Genomic DNA, 24,658 nt, shown 5'->3' on the forward strand with positions numbered 1-24,658 from the left:
TTCCTGATCGCACATTTTGTACGATTTATTTTATTAATACAATGTTGGAAATACGATTTAAAAATTTATTAAAAACTGTCAGAATAAATAAATCAAATTAGATTTTTTATTCTACAATTTTAAATTCTACTTGGACAGTCCAATAAACAAACTTTTTCGTTTATAAGCATCCAAAAAAGTTTTATAAAATGCTTAAAATAATTTTATCACGCTCGTTATGCCACTGCGTGGGCAGAGATTAAGGTTTTTCATTTAACGAGATTAGTCCACACTCCATCCATACAAATAACAACATGCAATGTTTTAGATGTAGAGTCTATGTTCTTACAACTTTACATTAATTTTTTATCAATAAATTAGTTCAACAAATTGATAACTGTAGTCGATATTCATTATTATAAATCGACGATAAAATAATTCACATTGTGATTTTATAAAAACTATGAATTATACTTCACTAGCCGTCGTCAGCGACTCCGTCCGCGTGGAATTGAAAAAACGTAATAAGTTGCGTGTGTGTCCTTCCAGACTATTTTTTTCATATATGCTAAATTTCAGCGAGATCCGTGCAGCCGTTCTGGAGATACCTTCTAAAAACAACCATCCATCCATCTAAACATCCGCATTTATAAAATTTGTAAGACAGTAAGATAAACAAGTACGCTAATAATTCTCAAATTATTTTGTCGTTAAATTTAGTTTTATTTTGATTCATCAACATTCATTTGAATGCAGGAATTATTGTTGAAAAAAGAATTGTATTATTACTGCTCTGAGAACAAATTGTCAAAGTTTTATCAACACCTGTCCAGTGGTTTCGTGTTTTTATATAAAAACACATCAACGTGTTTTAATTGCTGTCTTATGCATAACAGTTGTACAATAGAGTCCACAATCGCATATAGTTGTGACAATATTAAATATATTGTACGTGCAAAACAAAGCCGTACTCATGCAGATTAGACGCACTTAGTGTAAATCGAAAGTCTTATATTGATTGCGTTATCATATCTGTGTACATATACTTTGTTCATAGCTATAAATGTTATTGAACGGTATCTTTTTACTGCAATCGAGTGTACACTTCTAGTCATCTTTATTGTCCTTGTAATAAGGGGCATTTTGCTATAAATATAGAATGTTTTATCGAGATTACGTGGCATAGATAAGGTCACAGAATGTACGATTTCAAGATAAAAAGTGTAGTGTCGATTGCTAAGAATCCTATGAAATGAGTTAATATTGCGACGAATTTTGATAAATTTCATTATAAAAATAGCACAATAATTTATACGTCGAACATAATTACCTCTTACATGACTTTGAAAATACTGCACATTCCATACTCGCTCTCTTCATATGACCCCACCGAGAAAGCCTTTATTAGTCGTCTAAAGTTATAACGTAGTAAGAGAAATAAGTTTTTTTTAGTTCCAATCGACGTTCCTCTGATGAAAATTACCGGAATCTTGTTAAAACAACTAACAGAAAACAACTTAAAAGTTAAGGCAACGAGTATTTCTTGAACAGATGTTGCGAATTGGCTCTTAACATTAGGGATGTACCATAAACTGCTACTAAGAAGAGTTTCTTTTGGCAAATGATTTTGTCGAATGTTTGTCTCATCTATGTAAAGGAGGGCTATAATTCTGATTACCAGCTTGGGGGAGAGAAAAGAAACAAATTAACATTAAGATATGTATTTCACTAATGACTACATCTTGTAAGTTGACAATAACGAAACATGCTCACAACAATATATAATTATTCCAGTTTTTTATTTATACAGTTGAATTTGGAAAAGCGAGAAACATCTATACGCGAGCTACCGACGTTCCTTGGGTTCCCTTTTATCCCGGTACGACTGCATTTTTAGAACAAATGTTTTGATAGTGGGAACCCATGGCTGTAATATTTATACATTAAAAAAAAATAAAGAACAGTAATGGTAAAATAAATGCCGATAGAATTAAAAAGCAAATAGACAGGATACTGAAAATTGTAAAATATATTTCTATACGAGTCTCTATGGTCTCTGTTAATTAATTAACATTGTCTAAACAACAGACTCATTTAATCATCTATCAATTGTGTTTATAATATTATACTAATTACTTATAGCTTGAATACTTACAACATTTAATAATAACAAAGAAAATAAAATTTCATACATAATAAGTATGACACTTGTATCACCATAGACAAGCACACACACTCACACCATAGAGTATACATAGAGTAAACATTGTCTGCGGTCAGTGCAGTGGCACAGTACCACTGATCTCTATAGGATAAGTCTCTGCTCGGAGAGGCAGCCTTTGCTTTATTCCTATTTAAAACCATAAAGGTTATTATATAGGTATATTGATATTAAATTCTCTTTTCCTCTGAACTGTTAACGCTAAAATGGCGAAAATCAAATAGGCACAAATAAGAACGGCTTATAGCCTGTCGATGTGTAGAGGTGAGCGCGGGTCGGTCAGTGGTCGTTGTCTGTGTGCTTGGCGCCGCTGAGCGTGGCGCACTGCTGCTGGCGGTGCAGGATGCCCAGACACTGCAGCAGGCACTGCATGCTCGCAGCTGACGTCGCCTTCAATTATACAAACTCTATTAACCATATCCAAGGCGTATGTAAAACAATATTTCTCTGTAGTTAGCCAGTAGAATCAAGGTTATCATTTTACTAATATTGTAAATGCGAATGTTAACATGGATGGATGTTTGAAGGTATCTCCTGAACTGCTCAACGGATCACAATGAAATTTGGCACAGATGTTGAACATAGCCTGGAAGTACACATTGCTTACTTATTAAGTTTTTTTAGCAGGCAGATGGAGTCGCGAGCGACAGCTCGTATAAGCATACATATAAGTAAAACCACTAATCTCTATACATGGAAAGGCGATTGCCTGCAACTTAAAGTGACAGTTAATTCTAATTTATATTATTAGTATGAATCCACAACATCACTAACATCAGCGCCAAAATGATGAATCAAATCAAATAGGCACAAAATACCATGTCTTATAGTCAGGCCACTTATAGAGGTCAGTCGGTAAAACAACAAAATATAAAAACACGACTTTTACTTGTAATTTGATTGTAAAGGGACTAAAATTTAAAGTTTTTTTAGAAGTTAAAAATTTCCAACCACTTTGTTTAGACCAAACAACCTGCTTTTAGAACAAATGTGACTTATAGAAAATAGTACAATGGACCCTGGATTACCAGGAAAATATCGCAGTCCCTTGGACTCTCAGTAATCCAGTTTCATATTATATTTGTAATAATATTAAAAATGTACCTTTAAAAGTAAGAGATCCGGGTCTGTGTGTGGGAATGGAGAATCTGAAGACTCAATACACCTGGCCAGAGCAGCATCACTGGAAAATTTATACATACATCATAATCTACGATATGTAAATAAATAGATCACTAAATTATCTATTTTGCATATCTTAATTATATTGTAAATGTAACAGTTTCGAAGGATGGATGTTTGGTAGAAGGTAACTCCAGAACAGCTGCATGGATTTCCATGGTATTTGGCATAGATATAGATCATAGTCTGGAAGAATACATAGGCTACTAATTATTATAAAGTCAACAAGACTTTTTTTATGTTAATACATTACCCCTGCCTTATAGCTGGCTTCTTTGATAGTGCTTGTTACATTGCTAGGTTTACCTGAGCTCAGTTGCCTGCAGCTGCTGTCGTGCGGAGGCCATCGCATCATGCACTGCTAGTTGCTCCCGTGGCTGCAGCGGCGGGTTCGCGCCCATCGCCTGGAAATGTAACATCATTGGATAATGTAGACTTTAATTTATAAAACTAAGTTATAAATATTGAAAAACGAAATTATGTTAAACATAAAACAATATGTAAAGCGCAACTTGTGATAAAAATATGTGAAAAAACACTGCTTTTTCACTGACAATGATTGTGACAGTCTACAGCAAAGATTAGTGTTTAAAGTAGCCCAAGATAGCAGTTAGAAAAGGTACACTTTTGCCAAATATAACATAAGCTCAATTTTACATTTACATATATGCCCAGTAAGAAATATAATACTAACTTTAGTGTGTATCTCAGCAATAGCTCTCAGTCCATTAACCCACTCCTGCCGCGCTCTGGCATCTGTGGCACGCAGCTTCAGCATGTCTCCTGATGCACAGTTGATGGTGAACGTACGAGAGTCCTCGTCACTTGGACATATCACTGCTGCAGCTAAATGTGCCTGTAATCACAAATATAAACCTAATAATATCAAAAAGTTTTTAACATTTAAATAATAATATAAACAATACTTGTGCTTACATAGTATGTTTAAGTTATGATACAATGCCTTTAAATGTGTTACTTTAAGCAATAGTATTCATAAAAGTATTTTTTAAAGGAAATAAAATATATACCAACCTCCCCTCGCGCCGGCTGCCCTGGCTGTATTGTATCACCGGGACCATCGAACAGATAATAAGAAAGTACGCCAGTCTCCGGATCCACCGCAAACCATCTCTGCTGCCATCCCTTAACTACATTAGTATACTTATATAGCTGCCCCGAAAGTGGTCGATGAGAACCTAAACCTGTTGCCTTCATCATTTTCTAAAGCCTAAAGCTTAAATTTTATATCATGATCTTTGACGACAAACCGTAGTCAATATTGAAATATTAATAAATAACAAGTTGAATTTTATTGATATTGATACACAACATTTGATTTGATTGACTTGCAAAAGGGAAGGGAGAAGTAGGGAGGGAAAAAAATTGACATAAAAGTGTCACTGTCAAATGTGTCAATCTTCTGGTTTTTTTTTCGTTTAGAAATTAAAGATTTGAAGAACTTTTTAAGACAAGCTTTTTTTTCGATAATTTAAGCAGTATTTCGCAATATAATGTCTATCTATGCAAAACTGTAATGCAAAACAAATTATAAAGTCAGGAATACGATAAAAGTAACGTAAACGAAAAATTGTTCGAAAAACGGTATAACGGTTTCTCTGATCTGTCAAATTGCTGTAACTCAAGCATTTTTTCCTGTCCATCTGTCTACATTAACCGTAAATAGAAATAATTGTTTTGTTGGGTATTTCAAGTGATAACATTTAACTTTATATTTGTCGTATATTATACTATAATATACGACTTTCGCACTCTCAAAAAGCATGCATGATTAAAACGCCAGCATTACCAAAAATTACTTTACAAGATGTTTAAATTAGTGCGCATCGATGATGAAGCTCATCGGGAAATTCCGTTGACGGATGGTAAGCAAGTTATAGGACGAGGGAATTTGCTTGAAGTAAGTATTATTTTCTGGGCCAGATTTTGGAAATTTTAGTTTTGCGTAACCATCTAGTTGGTATGACGTAGTACTAAAAGTATTGTTTCAATTATAAAAAAAAACTTTAGAAAGTATTGTATCATATTAAAAAATTATATAAACAAATTATTGATACACGTTTGTCACATTAAGTCCAATAATTTCATCACGGATATTGAAGTATAGATTGTAATTTTCATATATTGCATTTAAAATGTAATAAACATAATATTATTTAAGTAAAATAAACTGCTTTAAAAATAACGATGCTCCCATATTTGAATTACTGTAACCGCTGTTGTAACGGTCTGTGCTATAAGTAGCACAAGTTCTAGATAACAAAGCTTAGTCTGTTCAATGTTTAGTGACAGTAAGTTGGTCTGCTTGCAGTGTGATGACAAAAGAGTATCAAGGAACCATGCAGAAATAGAAATTGTTGAAGATTCCATAATTATTAAGGCTGTAAGTACTGTGTTACTTCTATTGTTTTCTAATTATTTAACATTTTTATGAAAGTATTTGCTGTTTGTAGAATGTTTAACATTAATACAAGATATTGTCATTTTTTATTTATATTGTAATTTAGGGGTGGTAAATGTTTATAGATTTATTTTAATAGGATCATCATCATTAGTTTTCGTTTTTTCTCACCGAAGGACTGAGAGCCTACCCCATCTTTGTGGTGACTAGGGTATAATCAAACATGCATACCCAATGCGAGTTGGCTGATTTTTGTTGATTTTTGAATTGCTTTACCAAAGTATATAGGTTGCATTGAAATGTTTCCCTTCAGTGTAAAAACTTAAGATAAATGGGATATATATTACATAATAATAGTTAAGAAAATAAAAAAATATGGTAAAATTTACAAAAGCAAATCGTGCTAAATTTCATAAAAATAATTTTAAACAATAAGAAATTATCTAATTTACATTGTATTGAAGTTTTTTCTACATGGACGCAATTTATTATGAAGAAAAAATAAAGAATAATATCAGATGTGGAACACATCATTTAAAATCAATTTTATGAAAAATCACCATAATTTGCTTTTGTTAAGTATTACCTAAAATATTAATAAAACCAATGCAAATCATATTTTGAACTTTATTTACCGACTTTAGAGTTGAAAATGGTATGAGATAGCATCATATTTTTGTTCGGTATGAAATTTTCGTTAGTACATGTTGTAGGTGTTGCAGCCTATCCAATACTGTTTCTTTTTTTTATCGATTTTATTAATTTAAACTGATAAGATAACCTGGAAGTAGAGTTATATTTCTAATCTCATGTTTTTATTAAGGTTGCTCTTTATCATTTACAAATAAAGAAGGGTTCTGTTTATTGAACAAGCTGAATTTATTTCAGATTTTATAAAAAAGAATTACTCAAAGTTTACCGCCAACTTAAAACAGAAAAACCTTTCTTTGTTTATAACTAGTGTTCGCCCGTGACTTTGTCTGCGCATTAATAAAAAAGTAGCCTATAATATGCCCTCATGTATCAGCTAACTTCCAGTACAATTCATGTCAAAATTGGTCCAGCTATTTCAGAGATTACCAACAAATCCATCTTTGAGGACAGGAATACCAACTGACAAAAAAAATTTAAAAATTGGCTTTTCTCTATAAAAGCAAATTTACTATAATTTATTTTACGTAAATAGTATATTTTCCTTGTTTGACTAGATTTTTCTTAAAAAATTTGTTCTTTTCTGAATCATAACCCTAGCACATAAGTACATACATGTGGCCTTATCTTCTTTATGTTGAAGTATTTGCGTTGAATAGATAGTGCTATCGGGCAGATATTGAAATGGTTGTGCACTTATCAAAGGATATATAAAGTGACCTGTGACTATCACTCCCTTAGTATGCCTGATGTGTTGCTGTGAAGTACACCTCTGTAAATAAAAATGTCTTACATAGAGGGTGTTCCTGGAATATTATACTATTTTATTAAGTAAATTATACTATAATATTATAAAAACGAATGTTTGTAAGGAGGTATCTCCGGAGCGATTGCATAGATCTCGCTCAAATTTGGAATAGATGTAGAATAGGCTGACAAAGTCGCCGACGACACCTAGTGTATCAAGATTTTACTTTTACCAATACCATGTCATAAATATATTTTGAGAATTAGTACTGATTCAAAATTCACTAATAGTAAAATTTTAAAAGTTTTTGTGTCTTTAAATAATTTGTTAAAAACATTATCTGCCAACATCCTGTATACGCCCATGCAGTAATGTCTGCTGCGTCATCCTGTGAATACAAAACGGCCGTTGAATATTTTATCAATGAATAAAAGGCAAAAGGAAACTTAATTTTAAGTATAAAAGACACGTAGGTACACTTGGCACTGTGGTTAGTGCAATGTATTATATAAAAAAAACAATATAATTTAAATAAATATAAAATGAATAATACATTTATTATTAATTATTTTGGACTATGTCATTGAATTATTTGTGCTAATATTTATAGTCGAGGCACAAGTTATACACCAACAAACATCAAATGCTTTTTTTTTTTCAAATAATTATATTACTCATACACACTAACATGACAATCGAGAAGAATTTCATGTTTACGAAAATATGTTTTTTGTTACTTTTGTGCACAGAGTGACAAAACATACTACGTTTTCTAGTTCCCTGGGTCTAAGTTTTTGCACATTTTCCAAGTCTGTGAAATACTTGATTACAGTTATCATGTTATTTTGTGTGGGTACATATTTTGCAATAGTATATTCCTTTTTGTTGTATTTTAATTTTTGTCATTTTCCCTTTCAGTTACATATAAATCCATGTTTCGTAGTAAGCGATACAATGGGCGAAGTAAAGATCATTTTTCAAAACACGATTATGAAGGTCAAGCTGGGCGATAAAGTTGGCTTTTTAAATGATAAATTTTGGTACAATATTTGCAAGAATAATGAAAAAGATGACATATGCTCCAGTGTAATTGATTTTGAACCGTTAAAAGACATAATTAATAAGTACAAAGATATTCGGACATTAAATTATGACACAAACAGTGAAGAAAATTATCATAAAAGTGAACAGAAATTAACAAAAGAACGGATATCGAATGAAACAGAGAATGAGGAATCCAACAAAGAATCGGTCTCACCTTCAATATTAAGTAAGTATTTTACTAAAAATTACTTACTAAGTAAAGAAGCTCAATTTTTCTAAGTTCCAAAATAAAATAAATTGAGAATCGATTCTGGTATTTCAAGCTTTGAGTCGTATCGTAGCAATAATAAGATATGACGCAGATGTTGAAACTTTGCTATTGCAATGCGTGTTATTACACGCACCGGGGAAATCCAGATGGTTAATAGGGGCACCCTGTATTTAATATGGATAAGTCCCAAATCTTACTAATATTATAAATGTGAATGTTTGGATGGATGGGTGTTTGTTAGATCATAGTTTGGAAGAATATGTTATCTACTAATATTTTTTTTTAATCCCACGCGGACGGAGTCGTGGGCGATAGCTAGTTAGATGATGCTTCCGCTTTATAGGTTTTAAAATTATTGAAAGTGTCTAATTAAAAAAAAAAGTTTAGTAAAAAAATCCACTGAAAATAAAACGCATGGTCACAGTAATTTAACTGCGCAGTCCGTTCATGTCGCTACGTGTTTTGTATACACAATGGAAGCATCTCGTATTGATCATTACGTCATGTTTAAAGTACCACATTCAAGTCTCCAGTTATTACAATCTAAAAAATAATGTTAAGCTAAGAAACATTATTTATGATTTTTACATAACTAGCTGTCGCACGCGACTTTGTTAGCGCGGAATAAATAAAACTTAATAAGTAGCCTATGTATTCTACGTCTATGCCAAATTTCATCAAAATCCGTTATGTATTTCCGGAAATACCTTCTAACAAACATCCATCCATCCATCTATCTAAACCTTCGCTTTTTTAATATTATTAAGTAAGTAGTAGTAAGCAATGTGTTAACTTTGTTCTCAAGGTTTTATTTGACAATTAAAATAATAACCTTCGTGCATTATTCTTAATTAACTACTAAAAACTTATTGATAGCATATCGATGGAATAATAATCATATTTGTAATTTTTTTTAGCAGATAATTTAAAAACACAAGAAATAATATTAAATAATGAATTAAAAGAGCAACAGTCAAATGAGAATGAAATAAAAACACAGGAACAATCAGATCTAAGCCAGTCTCCGGGAAAACGTTGTTTAATCAAACGGGAGCTATCCAGTCCAGTAGATATAAAGAAATTAAAGACAGAAAATAATGTAGATGACAAGTCACAATCCCCAAATAGTCAAGCGGTGAGTTGCCATTTTATGATAATACTGTAATTTTTGTACGTTGACAGTAGCTTTGCTTGTTGAAGACTGAAAAAAATATATGTTTTTGAGAGAGAAAAGGTCAAACTTTACAATAGTGAATCATGTCGAGTTGTAATAAAATTAATTTTACACGATAAGAAATGACCTCTCCTGTACACTTCGTTCAAGTTTTTTTTTGGGGGTCGTAATGTATTTCGGAGAAAAAAATAAATTATTGTATTATAACTTTTCATACTTTTTATGACTGGTATGTTGAAAGTCACCGTTTTATAACAAAAAATGGTTAAATTTATATTACACAACACAGAATATACATTTTGGCATTTTAGATATATATTTTTTTTCGATTTTGTTAAAAATGTTCCAAATCTAACCTTACCATGTAATGTTTTTTTATAACGTTCATAACCTAACCTATGCAGTTTTTTATGTTCTTCAAAATAAATTACGACCCTCAAAAAAACTTCGTAACAATTTGATAAGAACATTTCCTATCGTTTATAATCAATCTTGTTAAAAATATACATGATTTTTATTTGTTAAGTATTACTGAAGAAATAAATGATACATACACAATTTGCGTCTATGATGTTAAAACTAATCAATATGATGCAAAATAACAACATGAGTCACACATCACACGTCATCGTAGTTTAGTGAAATATTTCGTAATTATATTGAATCTTTCGAATCTGTGACGCAGTTCTGTGTCTATGACCTAAAGGTCTATGTTACCAGGTCATCAAATTTTTAAAAAAAAGTTCTGTGTCTATGGCTATTTTAACCACTTTCACTGTAACATGAAAAAATAAAATATTTTGAGTCAAAATCTCAGAAATCCACGGTTAATAAGTTTTTTAATGCAAAGTCTGACAAATTTAAGTATGTATGTGTATTTAAATAAATAATGAATGAATGTTTGTGTTTCACAGGGTACATCATCCGGAGCAAGTTCAGCGAGCAGCGCATCTCCATCCAAAGAACAAAAGTCCAAGCGAGAGAGATGTATGTATGGAGAAAAATGTTATAGGTATGTTATTATTTAAATTTAACATCAAAGTAGCAGTTATATTTTATCAAGTTCCATTTCCTCTCATGTCAGTACTAGAATGATTAGCCGCTGTGGTAATACAATATTTTTTTTAATGCTTTATAATTTGCAGTCTTTGAATATATAGCTAAACTAGTTGTCGCGCGCAACTTCGTTCGCGCGGAATTAAAAAAAAATCTTAATTAGAAGCCTATGTGTTCTTCTCGGCTATGTTCTACATCTATGACAAATTACAGCGAGATTCATGTAGTAGTTCTGGAAATAACTTCTAATAAACATCCATCCATCCAAACATTCGCATTTATAATAATAGTAAGATTGTGATATAGATTTAATAAGAATATTATTGTTATGTGTGCAGGAAGAACCCGCAGCACAAGGCACAGTTCAGCCACCCCGGGGACTGCGACTGGGGCAGCGGGGCGCAGGCGCCGTGTCCATGGGGCTACGCCTGCGCGCGTCGCGACCCCCGACACTGGCGCGACCACTCCCACCCCTACGGCATGCATCCCCCACCACCTGCAGGTAACACGCGCACACACACACACTGCTTATGTTACTCATTATTGTTAACAAAATCACATTTTGAAAACACTATTTACCGAGAAATAAGTAATTATAGAAAACGTTTTATTATGCTCAATATTAAAATTACATTATCGTGGTCGAAACTAATTATTTCAGTTAACAGAATGTTAACAAAATATTTGTAATTAGAAAATTGACATTTCGTCCATCTTTTTTTCAAAAGTTTTGTGAGAAGATACTTTATATTTGTAAAGGTGTTTGGTAAAGAATCAGTAAGTGATCTAATAGTTTTATTACTTCTATATTCACTATGAAATTATATTTTATATCATATAGCAAGCGCGGAAGTGCCTATCTGAATTCGCCAAAATAGCGAAGTGACTGTATAGACGGAGAATTTTTTTCCTTCCTATGCGTCCTCAGTCAAATCTATTTCCCATCTTTTTCTCATATATTGTGAAAAGGAAAAGGGATAAAAAGATGTCTCCGTACACACACTCATAAGACGAAACGCGGATTTAATTCCACTTTACACATGTCTTCTGTGTGGATTGAATGTTTTCATTGTATGTTATACATATATTAGTATGGACAAAAGAAATGTTAATATGATAAACATTTGTTTCAGGTATACAAAAAAAGAAAAGTCACATTGTACAAAGGAATGGTAAAATCTTCTATATAAACGCGCACGCTGTCAACTTCTACGACGATCACTTTGAGGCGGAGGACTCTGACGGGGACAGTGTTGATTATGATTATGAATTTGATTGATACCATTATGTTTTATAAACTATTGTTTAAATTCATTCATTTCATTTTTTTTTTGCTGGATATTTAAAACATCATCTTTGGATTAAAAACCGTAAAAAGCGTAGAATGGTTAAATAAGATTTATTAAATAGCTGTTGTAGAAATGTATATTAATAAGATAGAATAATGTTTGATTATACTTAGCTGTTTAGAATGCCTCTACTTGCTCTTTTAGAATAAATTAAAATATATTTTTTTGTGGCAATGACGTGTTATTATTTTGTATCAAACAACATTAGTAATCCTTTTTCGTTTTAGTAATTAAAACATAAAAATAGATTTATAACTTCATAAATCTTATGCTGATTAAAACAAAAACCTTTGCTTTGTTCATTCTAATTGTAAATTTGTGAAAATGAAGATTTTTATGACTATCAAACTATCATATTTTTGATATCTTAATTGTAATTAATGTTATTTAGCTATGTTTTAATTTGTTTTGTATAGTAAACATGTTCAATAAAATTGTATGTATTATTCTTTATTTTGTTTTCCCACCCTGTTATTTTGTGTACGGCAGGTAGAAGAAAAAAGAAAACAAAGAGAAGTTCCAGTGGAGAAACTCCAATGGAAGATCTCATAGTGACAGGGAAGAGATCAAGGAAGACAATACAAAGAGAGACATGGAGTGGTAGTGAGTCAGGAGAAGAAGACCCATACGGGACTGATGATTCCGATGACTGGCAACCACCGAGTGACGTCTCCGAAACTCAAGATTATTCCCAGGCCTCACAGTTTATATAGATATTAGTTTTATGTTTGTGTTAATAAACTAGTTTTTTTCAAGAACTTTTGTTTTATTTTAAATAAATGACAAGCTACATAATGTTTGGATAAACGAGTATGCCAAAATTATTCTTAGTGGAAATACAGTAAACTGTTCATTCAAAAATAACAGTGGTAGAAATCACTTTAACATCTTCGTACGAATTGTCCCGGCTCGTCCGGTGTAATACCACGACCACACAGAAGACAGGTGTGAAGTGAAAACAATTTTGCGTTTCGTCTGATGAGTGTGCGTCCCGGAGGCCTAATTTAGTCCTCCTTCCCTTCCCATCCTTTTTCTTATACGGAAAGGATGGGAAGTGGAAGGGGACTTTCCAGATGAGAGGATGCATGGAAAGGGAAGATATTTTCTTTGTGCATCCTTTCCTCTCGATTAGAGGTAGGCAAAGCATATGCAATTGCGTGTCTATGGGCAACGGTCACTTCACTATTTCTGCGCTTTCAGGTGGCGGCTCGCTCGTTTGCCACCTTCTGATGTAGAAAATATATGTATATAAAAATGTTAATATCTTTTTTTACTTTTGGAGAGAAGATCCATAATTGTTGAAAATACTATTAAAAATGTTTTTGTCTGGAACAGTGGATGGTAATGAGTAAAATAAGGTGTAGTCAATTTTTATTACAATTATGCTTATACTATGATAAATTAAAAGAAGCCTTCATCATCGGAATGTGCTGAGGCTGCATCCCAGGAGGGCGGGGCTGCGGCTAACAGTGCAGGCGGGGCTTCGCCCCCGCGCACCCTCAGCGCATACACCGCAGCCTCCACCTTCTCCACATTGCGACGAGTTGTCGTCAGCTTGCGCATCAGATCTCGACTGCAGCCTGTCACTCCTACAAACACATAGTATAAGAATCAGATTAGAGATTAGCCAATTATTTTTTTATGACAATCAAACATTATGTTATTGACTGCACATAACTGAAAGCAAAAATTGAAGTTTAAAGCAAAGCTTTCCTATTCCACAGTTAATTTTTCATTCTGCATAAATCATAATAAAAAATAAATCATGAAAATTACCTCCAACTGGCTGGTGATTAAAATGTAAATTGTATGAATACTTTGATGTCTTACCTAAGTAACCTGTGTACAGATCTCTGACATTCTGACAACAATTGAAACATTCCTCACTGTCTCCACTTGCAATGCTATTGATGGCTCGCCTCATTAATTCCCCTGTCAGATCTGCTATACCCAGCATGTAGTCATTCTGAGTCACCATAGTTATAACACTTCTCTCTTTCTCATTTTCCTCATCTTCTATTTTGTAAGTCAGCTCATCCTGCATTTCTTGGAATGTTATAATATTCTGTGTCTGCATCAAAGAGCATAGAGTCCTTGCTTCAACATACTCCTGGAAACCTGGGGTCACAGCGCGCCAATGTAAGTAGCTTGGAATGTTTTCGAGCTCAAGTCCAATGCTTTTTATTGGACCCTTCGCTAGTTTCTGAAGCCGTGTAATTGCTTCTGAAACTGCTTTTTCACATGTTTCTTTGCTACAAAGATGGAAATAATACATATTTTTACTCAAAAAGTATACAGATTTATAACAATAAGGGTCACTTACGTTATAGCAGAGTGCAGTAAAAATATGATCCTCTTGCTTTCGATAGTAATATCTCTGGAGAGTTTGACCAAGCGCTCGTGCCTGTCTTGACGATCGTTCAGTTTTACAGCGGCGGATTTAAATATCGCCAATATAGGGCTGTCATCGGGAAGTGAAATTGCCGTTTCTCTTGCTACCGAAGACAAGGTTTGTTGGTTGCGATGCCGGCGATATTTACCTAAAGGTTTTTGTGACGGATTGGATTGGATTAAATACGAAGTTTTGAACGTCTCCAATATTTATAGTTTTATATAATAAGCTTACCTCTTCCAGACATGTTGCGAAATAGTTATAGTTTTTCGTTGCTGTTATTTATATTCTCTTTAATTTGGTTATTTATTTACCAATTACTAAATGCCAAATATGTTTTTTTTTAATTTCATGACCTGGTAACATAGAATGCCAAATATTTTCATATCAAAGCAAAGAGTATCCAACGTCAAAACTAATCGAAATCATTTTCGAAATTAAATGAAGACATCTTTAAAATCTCTTATTATAGGAATATTTGCATTTTGTAGAAAAATACTACTATTACAAAAATATATTAATTGCAGTTTATTTTCTCTTAAAAATTTGAATTTCCTTTCCTATCATCTTAATAATCCATGAGTGTCAAGTAAGCTGTCACTGTCAATTGCATTACGTCACTTGACGTTGGACGTCATAGTCATTCATAAATCTTATATTCGATATTCGCTGTTTGCTGTGGTCGTTGTATAAGGTAAATAGTGCATTTTTACTCATAAATTATTGAAATACAACATATGTAATTTATATTTCTTTTGTATCACACAGGAATTCGCGTAGACTGACCAGAGTCCGCGGATTTCTAGTATATACTAGAGCAGAGCTGTTTCTTGAAGATACATATTCATTGTCCGGAAAGAACTTCCAGGTAAATAGATTACTAATATGTATATTGATTCGTAAATGTATTGGTTATTCATCCGTGTATTGATTTTAGCAGTAAAGATGTCGCAAACGCTAACTTTCGGTGACTCATGCGCTCCGATAACGTGCCACGCGTGGAACAAGGATAGAACTCGTTAGTATGGCTTGTTTTACGGCTGTCTTATTATCACAATTTGCTAGAAGATTAAAATTATGCTATTCTTCCAGAAATCGCATTTTCACCCAACAACAATGAAGTTCATATTTACCAAAAAGAGGGAAATGAATGGAAGCAAACCAATAATCTGGTGGAGCATGATTTGAGAGTTATGGGCATTGACTGGGCGCCCAACACTAATCGAATTGTTACTTGCTCAGTTGATCGTAATGCTTACGTGTGGACGCAGGGCGATGATGGGAAATGGACCACTACACTGGTCCTTCTGCGTATCAACCGTGCAGCCACTTGCGTAAAATGGTCACCCGCAGAGAACAAGTTTGCTGTTGGTTCCGGTGCAAGATTAATTTCAATTTGTTACTTTGAGAAAGAAAATAACTGGTGGGTCTCCAAGCATATTAAAAAGCCCATCCGCTCTACTGTGACTACATTAGATTGGCATCCAAACAACATACTTCTAGTTGCTGGTTCGGCGGACTTTAAAGTCAGGGTCTTCTCTGCCTACATTAAAGATATTGAAGATCAACCTGGTCCAAATGTTTGGGGTTCCAAGTTGCCCTTGGGGCAACTGTTGGCTGAATTCCCTAATTCACCTTCGGGAGGTGGATGGGTACATAGTGTTTCTTTCTCTGCGGATGGTAATAAGGTGGCTTGGGTCGGACATGATAGCTCTATCAGCATCGCTGATGCCACTCAAGGAAAGTCAATGATCAAAGTTAAGACTGAATACCTGCCATTTTTGGGATGTAATTGGATTTCTAATAACTCACTGTTGGTGGCGGGTCATAGTTGCATTCCATTGCTTTACTGCCATGATGGTGATGAATTGCGTTTCGTAGCCAAGTTAGATAATACTCAGAGGAAGGAGTCTGGCGGCCTCTCCGCCATGAAGAAGTTCCAGTCGCTGGATCGTCAGGCCCGCATTGAAACAAGTGACACTTACTTGGATTCCATTCATCAGAATGCAATCACTTGTATTAGCCTCTACAAAGGCACCAAGGCCAATGCTAAGAAGTTTAGCACCTCCGGCCTGGATGGTCAACTCGTCATTTGGGATTTGGATTCTTTGGAGAGGTCGATTGAGGGACTTAAAATCGTTTAATAACACAAACTGCATTTAATACTATTATTTTTTATTTATTATATAATGGATAATATAGTTATCGTGCGAGCTCTGCAATCACTCAATAGGAAAAGATCGAAAGGAGGAAAGCTGTGGGAATTCACGATCACAGTTGAATCAGTCTAGCGCAGAAATGAATAACGTGAAGCGGTCAGCGGCGAGTGACGTCAGCTCTCCGAACGGTAAAAACTTTCAAATATACAGAATAAAATATTATTTATAGGTACAACGTCTATGATTTATACAATTAATTTTTTTTTAACATTGTTAATCAAATAATTTATATAAATTAAAACAATAAGACTACCACACACTATATATAATAGATCAATTTTAATACTACTGAAGTACTGATTGCTGTCAAATATTACATTAAAATTTAAGGAATTAACAATTGCTTTTTATTTGTATGCGTTAAAAGTGTCCCTGGATGTCCGGGACGAATCCCTAAACGCACCTTTTTATATTTTTAACAACAAAGTCATACTTTAACCTACGAAACTATAAGGCCATTCTGTTGTGTAAAATATTGCAAGCTTATTGCGTGCTAATGATGTTGAAGACGGGTCCGATGCGTATGAAGACGCGGCGCAGCACTGTGCGCAGCTCCGGCTTCAGGTCGAAGCAGGTGATCTCACACAGCAGCGGGTAGTAGCTGGACACGTGCGCCGCAAACTACATCAAAAATACCATGTTATTAGCTCAGCAAACTCTTACTATTATATATACAAATGCTAGTTTCACACTTTTCCATTGTCAGGGAAAAATACACGAACCTTTACATTTATTTATTTTTCCTTATTATTTAACTAGCAGTTGCTCACGACATCGTTCGCGCTATAAAAAACTAGAAATATACATAGCTCCTTGTCATCAGAGGATAATGTAGTATAGTTTTGGAGCCAAAGCAAACAAATGATCAAATCTTTCCTCATTATAATATTAGTATAGATGATGATGAACTTTGGGTCTAAATAAAAAACGATCACGTGTATGTGCATACACAAGTTAACAGTATCTGTAAACCTATAAGGACACGTGCCTCTATTATGTGTATGACCAACATAGTATTGTTGCGTGTTTGAATTTCCGATTGGCTTAGATGATTCACACCTGTCTATAAACACTTAGATACAAAGGCAAGTTTAGATAAAGTTGTTTTAGTACTTGACGTTTTTTTAAACTAATCATTTTGCTATGATAAATTACTAATTTACTTTAGATAATTTTACGTAAGAATTATAATACATACTCTTTCATCGGGCATCTTGAGTATCCGTGTGAGAATCAGCAGTAGAATGGACGTCCAGGCGTCTCTGTGCGCTTCGTTGGTCAATCCGACGAAGTACTCCAGCGCTTCGCAACATATCTTTATCAAGCTGCTCTGCACGGCGGGCCCGTGGTTCCTTCGTGCTTCGTCGCTATACATTTTGAACAGAATCCGCATAACACAAGCCAACGATTGGGTCTCTTGTTTCAGCATGTTAGGTTTCACAGATCCCTTGAAATTCGCCTTCCAGAGTACGTTCCGCTGCGCATTGTTGGTGTTAAACGTCTTCGCGAACCGATGACTGCACATCAGACACTCGACGAGTCGTAGCAAGTGCGGTGAACTGAGCAGCCGGTACATACCCTGCTCTTCACGCTGACATTCCTGCTCGGTGCCCGGGGTACCCCCGGTCAGTTCGGCGGCCGCTAGAGCCAATGTTTCGGCGTCTTCCTTTCTCGATGTCGCCGGATAGAAGACTATGTTATCGATCGTTTGAATCAACTCGAGTTGCACCACGCACTTGATGAGAAGGCTGTTGAAGACTCTGTTGGAGGATTTAGATTCATCTCCTCCTTGAGGCTTCTTCAATATGCCATGACGAACGTGAGGTGTTTCGCCGTCGTCGTTTTCGTCCGGTTTCCAAGTTAGGAGAGTGGTGGGTAAAGTACTGTTGAATATATCCAACATAATCTGGCAGGTTTTGCTCCAGGTGTCTTCGCTGAACTTCATCCCGTTGGATATGACTAGATTTTCTAAGCAGTTAGTCCCGGACCGGGCCAGTTGCTCGTTGTCTTGCTGTACGCACCAATGCAACTGGGCGTACAGTTGCTCGAGCAGGAGAGAGCCGAGGATGTCAAAGTATTGGGTAAAGACATCGACGATCGCATACAACGCGTGATTGCATGTTGTAGTCATCCATTCGTTCTTCTCTAACTGATGTTCAGGTAATTTCATGTTGTCAAATATTCTGAATAAAATATTAAAAAGATCTCTCCACCAATGCGGACGGAATGATTCACCATGTGTTTTAATGATTTCGAAGAGGACTGTGAGCCCTCGAGTGCGGACGTCTAATTTGCAACGGCTTACGACACATGACAGAGAGAACAGGAGAGGGAACCATCCTCTTAGCCAAACCCTATCTTCTTCTGGAGCACCAGGTTCTCCCTCTAGTCCCGCGTGCTCGGCGAATAATTGCGGTGAAGCGCCAACAGCTGTTGCACAAGATCTTACAAGTCTTATTGCTTCCATGGACGTATCGGGGAATTTCGCGTTGCAAGCGAATTCCGAAAGACACTTAACTGCATCTTGGAATGAATCGATCATCGCTTGGAATTGTTTCTCGTACAATTCCGATATAATTTTTCCGGTTGTTTGGAATGCTAAATCAACGATCGCCTCGTCTTGGTCACTCGCCGCCAAATGGAATACCGAAAATATATTTTTCCAACCGGACTTTATGTTTGGAGCTTGCGAGTTCACCATTTGTGCTATACATCTGACCACCATATCCCTTATCGTCGGAGAACTGTTTTTCTTCATTATATGTTCAAAAGGACGTAAAAAGTCTTTTTGAAATTTGAAATTAGCGAATTCACCCTTCTCAATGAACTTCATAGAAAGTTGCCGTAAGGAATCTACGGCAAAAAAGGCGATATCTTCGTTGCTACTGCAACCCACTTTGTTAAAATGGTCACCGAGAACTTGCCAAATGCGAGACCACTGAAGCCTAATTCTGCCCATGTTGTAGTATGATATCTCGACAATTTTTTGCAGTGAGAACATCCTCGGGTTTGTAGGATGACTCAACTCATCTATGGATACTTGACAAAGTGCTTTAACGAAATCAACAATTGCGTCACCGTCGAGCCTCGTTGAGCCTGTGAAAATCCTATCGACCGCCACCACTACACTCTGCGAGCTCGTTTCACCGATGTGCTCTTTTACACTAGGATCTAATGCCATGAGGCTAAACTTCAACGCATCGGGTTGAGGTTTGATGCCGGAACCTGATAAAAATTGAGGACGGACTCCTGTACCTATCAGCTGTGCCAATTCGAGTTGGGAAATACATTTAACTACGTCCAACCAACTACTTCCTAAATAGTTTCCATCTGTATGGGCGACAGTGATCAAAGTCTTAATTGTGTCAATATTCTTGGCCTTCATTTCTGTTATCGGCGAGTTAGCCGTTAGTAATGTAAATCTTGCTAGAGCTTGGACGTAAGCGTCTCTTTCTAAAGACATGTGGAAAATACAAGCGATGCGAATTGCGCATCTTATTCCATCCAAACATAAGGAAGCTATCTCAGTATCATCGCAATCTTGTAGTCCCACGGAGAAAGCGGCGAGAAACGGGGTCCACGCCATTTTAAACATTGGTCGGACGTGCTCGACATGTTTCGCAGTCGTAAACGGAGTTTGAACATGAGACACAGACTCCATCAAGTTCTTAGCTGCGGTTGATATTTGTTCCATTTCCATGTTCCATATGAGTTTCCGTTTCTTTTCATTCGCAATCCTATGCTGCCCCGGTTTCGAGGTGTTTTTCATTTTAATCTCATGGCCGGCGATTTCGTCGTATATCTGCGACAAATATTCACGAGGCAGATCATTGTTGTCGCTGATGCCGCTGTTCAATTTGATGTATTGTTCCTTTGTCATTTTATTCTTTACTTGTGGCGAATGCAAATCTGTCGTTAGCATTATTATGGAAAATGCTAATACGTATACTGTATCGGCACTCATGAATAGCGTATTAGTTGGATTGCATTCACAATACCGAGCAGCGAATTTTTCCATAAGGCGGTCAATTTTTTGCGCTTCGCCAGGTAATCTAAAGCCTTCTAAGAAATGGCGTAGCGCTGCTACGATATCCATGTTTGAAAAGTTCATGGAATCAACGTAAGCGTACATTACTTCTTTGGAATGATCATCATTTTCTCCTAAATATTCACCTATAAATATTTTATCAATCCTCTCGTCAGTTAACAACCATTCTGCTATTTCTTTCGTTGATGTACCCAATAATCCTTGCTCTTGTAAAAATGCGACACCTTTTTTGGGTTTTCTATTAAACAGATCGATTCCCGTTTCCCAAACTTCCTTCTGCTGTTTGAGAACTTCGAACTGTTCAGGTGAATCTAAAGTTTCTCTGTTACCAATATTACTAGACCCTGTGGAAACCAAACTTAGGCTAGATCCGCCGTGGGATTTAATACTGTGATGGTCAGAGTCTTCTTTTATAGTTCTCTCGCCTAATGTTGTTTGCATGTTAGGGTTAATGTATAATTCTTTACTCCATTCTACCATGCATTTAAGAATCGACACTAAACATTCGAGGCCCCTGATACGCATGGATTTCTCTTGGTTGGGAGTAGCTCCCAATTCTAAAGCTTGTCTTCCTTGCGCAATCTTTGATACGTCGTTGACTAATCTCTGGAATAGATTTGCTGCTGAAAGATCGCAATCGTAGTTCACGTAAATATCTACAACGCTTTGTGCATCACCACAGATTCTGGTCAGAGCTTGAATAACCATCCATTTATGTTCAAATGAGGAACTGGAGGTCTCCAAAATATTCATGAAAATTTCTTTAAAGAAAACTTCAATTTGCTTCTTAAGATGAATCTTGAAGTTTTGAAGAAGGGCCAAGAATATTGCCAGTGATAGTTCAAAGACTTCTGGCACAGAACTTACTCCATTCTTTGATAAGGCGACACAAAGGTACTGCTTGATTGCGGTTATAAACATTTCATTGTTTCTAAAAACTGGACCAGCATTTTGAAGTATAGAAAGGAGTAAATGCAAAGACAAAATTTTAGACCTGAGCTCATGAGATTTAGGATCAGGTGTTCCCTCTGGTAAGGGTTTCATTGATAGTTTACAAAGCGCTCTGAAAACAAGGAATGCATCTTTTTGCAGGACATGTGTAAATTTAGCGGTGACAGAATTGTCATTTTCTGAAGCAACATCTACACTCTCTTGTGATGGTATCCTTGTTATTGAAGGTTCGTTTGGTATTTGTTCACTGTTCTCCTGAGACACGCTGACACTGTCTTGAGAGTCTGATGGGTTTTCATTGTTATCTGGTACATTCTGGCTCACATCATCTTCAGACTTTTTAGAAGCAATTGAAATTGCATTATCAATCACAGAGTCAACTATTTGCTTTGCAATAATTTTAGCTTCTAGTACTTCATCTGCAGGCTCCTCAGGTACAGAGTTTTTATCTTTATTTTCTTCGCTTTCATTATTTGAATTTGATTCTTCAGTCACAACATTACCATTAGGAATTTTATTACTTTCACTAATGTTAGGGTTTGTGTCAGACTCCAATGCTTGGTTTTCCATTTTTGTAAATATAACATTGAGCATTTGGGTCAGTGTAGCCCTAGCTGTTGTCTGGTTAATTAGATTTTTACTTGCTAAGTAAATATTGTAGCAAGTTCGAACAGCAAGAAGCACTGTTCCTTCATGTACTTCAACATGTTGGCTTGTTATCACTGTTAAAAGAGCTTTTATTATCTGAAGTTGAACACCTTCATCTGTCTGTGGTCCGTTAAAACAACTACATATTGTCTCTACAATGCGATCAATTAACAATTTTCGGGGTGTTGTGGAGTCTGGAATGTTTCCTGTTAAATGTCCATAAGCGATGAGTTTCTGCAAGCAGTCCAGGGCTGTGACGACAATACGCGACGCCTTACTCTGGCACGCCAGCTCAAATGGCAGGAAATACTTTTCAGCTGTGATAATGTTTGATGAATCATTTTTTGGTAGCGGCAGAGTGCCTGAAGTTGGACTTTCTGATGATTCCGGTTGACCGCCATTCTTGAGTTCTGCTTTTATTTCCTCTGAAAATAATATACCAAATTTTAGAAAACCTAAATTTTATTGTTTTATTTTACTTTACTTTATAAATCTACTTTTAAAAATAGTTATAAAGTTATTGTAACTCCAATGAGTACTTAAGTACTTAAGATACCGTTCTTACCGCAGTATGGTATAGTGGAAAATTACATAACACAACATTCTTGACAGTAGGAGAAGTATAGGAAAAGTGCCAAGTGAAGATAAGCATATATTATCATAGTTTCATTGTTTGGTATAGTCTTTTTGTAAACAAAGTTGAACCTGGATAAGCGAGAGACCTTGGCACTGCTATATTTTTATACACAACACAGGCTACTCTTTAACCCCAGTTTCTTGCTTATGGAAGACATCTATTGGGACTGATCAATGACTTTTGTTTATAAAGGATTCTCACTTATCCAGGTTTGACTGTAATTGTCAAAAAATGTGTTCCTTTAACACAACACATTTACTACACAGTTACACAGTTATTCAAGAGAGATTTCCGCTGTAGCTTATAACATTTTAAAATTGTATATTTTAAAGAAGTAAACTGTAACATTTAAAATTATTTACTTAATTTCTCTTGGTAGAATATATAAAAATGTTATTTTCTGATAATAAACTTATTTTATTAGATTATCTGATAGCTTTATTTTATTGCATATTTTATGAGCATATTAACTATTTTATAGTAAATAATTTTAAAATTGAGAATAAATTTCATTTCAGTCCATACCTATTAAAGTTATTAAAAAAATAACAAAAACATCTTTACAAATTTGTCTTGCTATTTTAATTCAACATTATCTTGTAGGATTAAAAAAACTATGGTTTGAATTTCAAAGAAAAAGATGGTTCAGTAATTCAAATTAGATGTAATGTGTATGTGATATGTTTTTCATGTTACTATTTCTAATTTTGATTATGACCATTAGCAATATCTTTATACATTTTATGTTATGATTCATGCATTTTATCATAACATTAAACACTAATGCATTAAAAGTGTATATTGATAAAAATTATTAAAATTTAAAGTTTACTTTAAAATGACAATAAACTAGTTTGATTACTAAACTGATTAAATGGCAAGAAAGAGGAGTTAGCACTATAATGCCCTTGCTTTCACATTTCCTAAACAAATATGAGACAATTTTTTTCCCCTAAATGTAGGTAAAGGTGTCAAAGTCAGACATCAATGCAGTGTTTTATAGATATTGTATTTGCCAGCAATTACGATATACATAGACTAATTTGATAAGGTATTTGAAGTCATTTCAACTTTACATCAAGGTCACCAGACAAATTTGCTAAGAAAAACTTGTAAAACTGAACTTTAACTTAATTAGCATAAGTGATACGTTTATAGTTATATTATAATCGCCTCGTATAAGCAATATATGTTTTCTGTTGTGTAAATGTCAAAATGGAAACCTTACCTAAAGCCACCTCACAGGACTTTTTCAATTGATTGTGATAAGACCTTTTGATGTCTTTATCCGCTAAAATCTTTTCCAAGGCTCGTACTATAAACATTTCTTTAGTTTTCAGGTTGGTTTGCATCGTTACTTTATATTATAATCACTCCATTCGTATGATTCGGAGTGCCACTCAACTGCACGAAGCGAAAGTAGACATTTATAATATTATTATTGAGGCACTCTTGTATTGCATTCGTTGAATAATTTCACGTGAAAAAGTTGCACAATAAATGTAACATGACAATTATTTAAGCAGTAAACGATTTGCGTGAATCCATTTCAGCGAGAGAGCGATTTTAATTTCTACAAAGAGTATAAAAAGAGATTTGGATTTCAGATTTCACACACCTCATCACAAACATGTCAATTAGAAAGAAGCGTTCAGTTTAATCATTT

The 24,658-nt window shown here is 34.8% G+C and overlaps 5 protein-coding genes across 8 annotated transcripts; 2 read left to right on the forward strand and 3 right to left on the reverse strand.

The window, feature by feature from the left end:
• Positions 1 to 2,028: 2,028 nt before the first annotated feature.
• Positions 2,029 to 4,773, reverse strand: LOC106121315 (oxysterol-binding protein-related protein 11). Its single transcript, XM_013316927.1, has 5 exons — positions 4,418 to 4,773; positions 4,077 to 4,238; positions 3,689 to 3,786; positions 3,305 to 3,383; positions 2,029 to 2,590 (listed from the first exon to the last, which is right to left on the reverse strand). The coding sequence occupies exons 1-5, from the start codon at positions 4,601 to 4,603 to the stop codon at positions 2,480 to 2,482; spliced, it is 636 nt and encodes a 211-aa protein (XP_013172381.1). The 5' UTR covers positions 4,604 to 4,773; the 3' UTR covers positions 2,029 to 2,479.
• A 242-nt stretch (positions 4,774 to 5,015) lies between these two features.
• LOC106121314 (aprataxin and PNK-like factor) lies at positions 5,016 to 12,821 on the forward strand. Of its 3 annotated transcripts, none has more exons than XM_013316924.1 (7): positions 5,016 to 5,303; positions 5,715 to 5,786; positions 8,122 to 8,473; positions 9,439 to 9,653; positions 10,607 to 10,704; positions 11,087 to 11,250; positions 12,587 to 12,821. In XM_013316924.1, exons 1-7 carry the CDS (start codon positions 5,211 to 5,213, stop codon positions 12,808 to 12,810), a joined length of 1,218 nt encoding a protein of 405 aa, XP_013172378.1. In that variant the 5' UTR covers positions 5,016 to 5,210; the 3' UTR covers positions 12,811 to 12,821. The 3 variants fall into 3 exon arrangements, with proteins under 3 accessions (XP_013172378.1, XP_013172377.1, XP_013172380.1); XM_013316923.1 differs by having other exon boundaries at positions 5,017 to 5,303; positions 9,436 to 9,653; XM_013316926.1 differs by having other exon boundaries at positions 5,022 to 5,303; positions 9,436 to 9,653; positions 11,882 to 12,673.
• Positions 12,822 to 13,451: 630 nt separating this feature from the next.
• Positions 13,452 to 14,832, reverse strand: Trax (Translin associated factor X). The gene is made up of 4 exons (XM_013316539.1): positions 14,724 to 14,832; positions 14,421 to 14,637; positions 13,928 to 14,349; positions 13,452 to 13,686 (listed from the first exon to the last, which is right to left on the reverse strand). The coding sequence occupies exons 1-4, from the start codon at positions 14,734 to 14,736 to the stop codon at positions 13,499 to 13,501; spliced, it is 840 nt and encodes a 279-aa protein (XP_013171993.1). The 5' UTR covers positions 14,737 to 14,832; the 3' UTR covers positions 13,452 to 13,498.
• Positions 14,833 to 15,086: 254 nt separating this feature from the next.
• Arpc1 (Actin-related protein 2/3 complex, subunit 1A) lies at positions 15,087 to 16,997 on the forward strand. Of its 2 annotated transcripts, XM_013316731.1 has the most exons (4): positions 15,087 to 15,183; positions 15,258 to 15,357; positions 15,427 to 15,507; positions 15,582 to 16,985. In XM_013316731.1, the coding sequence occupies exons 3-4, from the start codon at positions 15,435 to 15,437 to the stop codon at positions 16,631 to 16,633; spliced, it is 1,125 nt and encodes a 374-aa protein (XP_013172185.1). In that variant the 5' UTR covers positions 15,087 to 15,183; positions 15,258 to 15,357; positions 15,427 to 15,434; the 3' UTR covers positions 16,634 to 16,985.
• Sec71 (ADP ribosylation factor guanine nucleotide exchange factor Sec71) lies at positions 16,966 to 24,616 on the reverse strand. Its single transcript, XM_013316730.1, has 3 exons — positions 24,221 to 24,616; positions 17,907 to 22,780; positions 16,966 to 17,329 (listed from the first exon to the last, which is right to left on the reverse strand). The coding sequence occupies exons 1-3, from the start codon at positions 24,342 to 24,344 to the stop codon at positions 17,192 to 17,194; spliced, it is 5,136 nt and encodes a 1,711-aa protein (XP_013172184.1). The 5' UTR covers positions 24,345 to 24,616; the 3' UTR covers positions 16,966 to 17,191.
• Positions 24,617 to 24,658: the final 42 nt, after the last annotated feature.

The sequence above is a fragment of the Papilio xuthus genome, unplaced genomic scaffold (genome assembly GCF_000836235.2).
Source record: "Papilio xuthus unplaced genomic scaffold, Pxut_1.1 DF826945.1, whole genome shotgun sequence".
In the NCBI taxonomy this organism is placed as follows: Eukaryota; Metazoa; Arthropoda; class Insecta; order Lepidoptera; family Papilionidae; genus Papilio; species Papilio xuthus.

Coding starts and splice junctions, on each gene's coding strand:
- LOC106121315 (XM_013316927.1), bottom strand. CDS start 4,603: ATGATGAAGGCAACAGGTTTAGGTTCTCATCGACCACTTTCGGGGCAG. Junction 4,239..4,417: donor GGCAGCCGGCGCGAGGGGAG/GTTGGTATATAT, acceptor TTGTGATTACAG/GCACATTTAGCTGCAGCAGT. Junction 3,787..4,076: donor TTGCTGAGATACACACTAAA/GTTAGTATTATA, acceptor TTACATTTCCAG/GCGATGGGCGCGAACCCGCC.
- LOC106121314 (XM_013316923.1), top strand. CDS start 5,211: ATGTTTAAATTAGTGCGCATCGATGATGAAGCTCATCGGGAAATTCCG. Junction 5,787..8,121: donor ATTCCATAATTATTAAGGCT/GTAAGTACTGTG, acceptor TTTCCCTTTCAG/TTACATATAAATCCATGTTT. Junction 11,251..12,586: donor GCATCCCCCACCACCTGCAG/GTAACACGCGCA, acceptor TGTGTACGGCAG/GTAGAAGAAAAAAGAAAACA.
- Trax (XM_013316539.1), bottom strand. Junction 14,350..14,420: donor TTACTGCACTCTGCTATAAC/GTAAGTGACCCT, acceptor CCATCTTTGTAG/CAAAGAAACATGTGAAAAAG. Junction 13,687..13,927: donor TCTGTACACAGGTTACTTAG/GTAAGACATCAA, acceptor ATGTGTTTGTAG/GAGTGACAGGCTGCAGTCGA.
- Arpc1 (XM_013316731.1), top strand. CDS start 15,435: ATGTCGCAAACGCTAACTTTCGGTGACTCATGCGCTCCGATAACGTGC. Junction 15,508..15,581: donor GTGGAACAAGGATAGAACTC/GTTAGTATGGCT, acceptor CTATTCTTCCAG/AAATCGCATTTTCACCCAAC.
- Sec71 (XM_013316730.1), bottom strand. CDS start 24,344: ATGCAAACCAACCTGAAAACTAAAGAAATGTTTATAGTACGAGCCTTG. Junction 22,781..24,220: donor GTCCTGTGAGGTGGCTTTAG/GTAAGGTTTCCA, acceptor TATTATTTTCAG/AGGAAATAAAAGCAGAACTC. Junction 17,330..17,906: donor TCAAGATGCCCGATGAAAGA/GTATGTATTATA, acceptor TTTTTGATGTAG/TTTGCGGCGCACGTGTCCAG.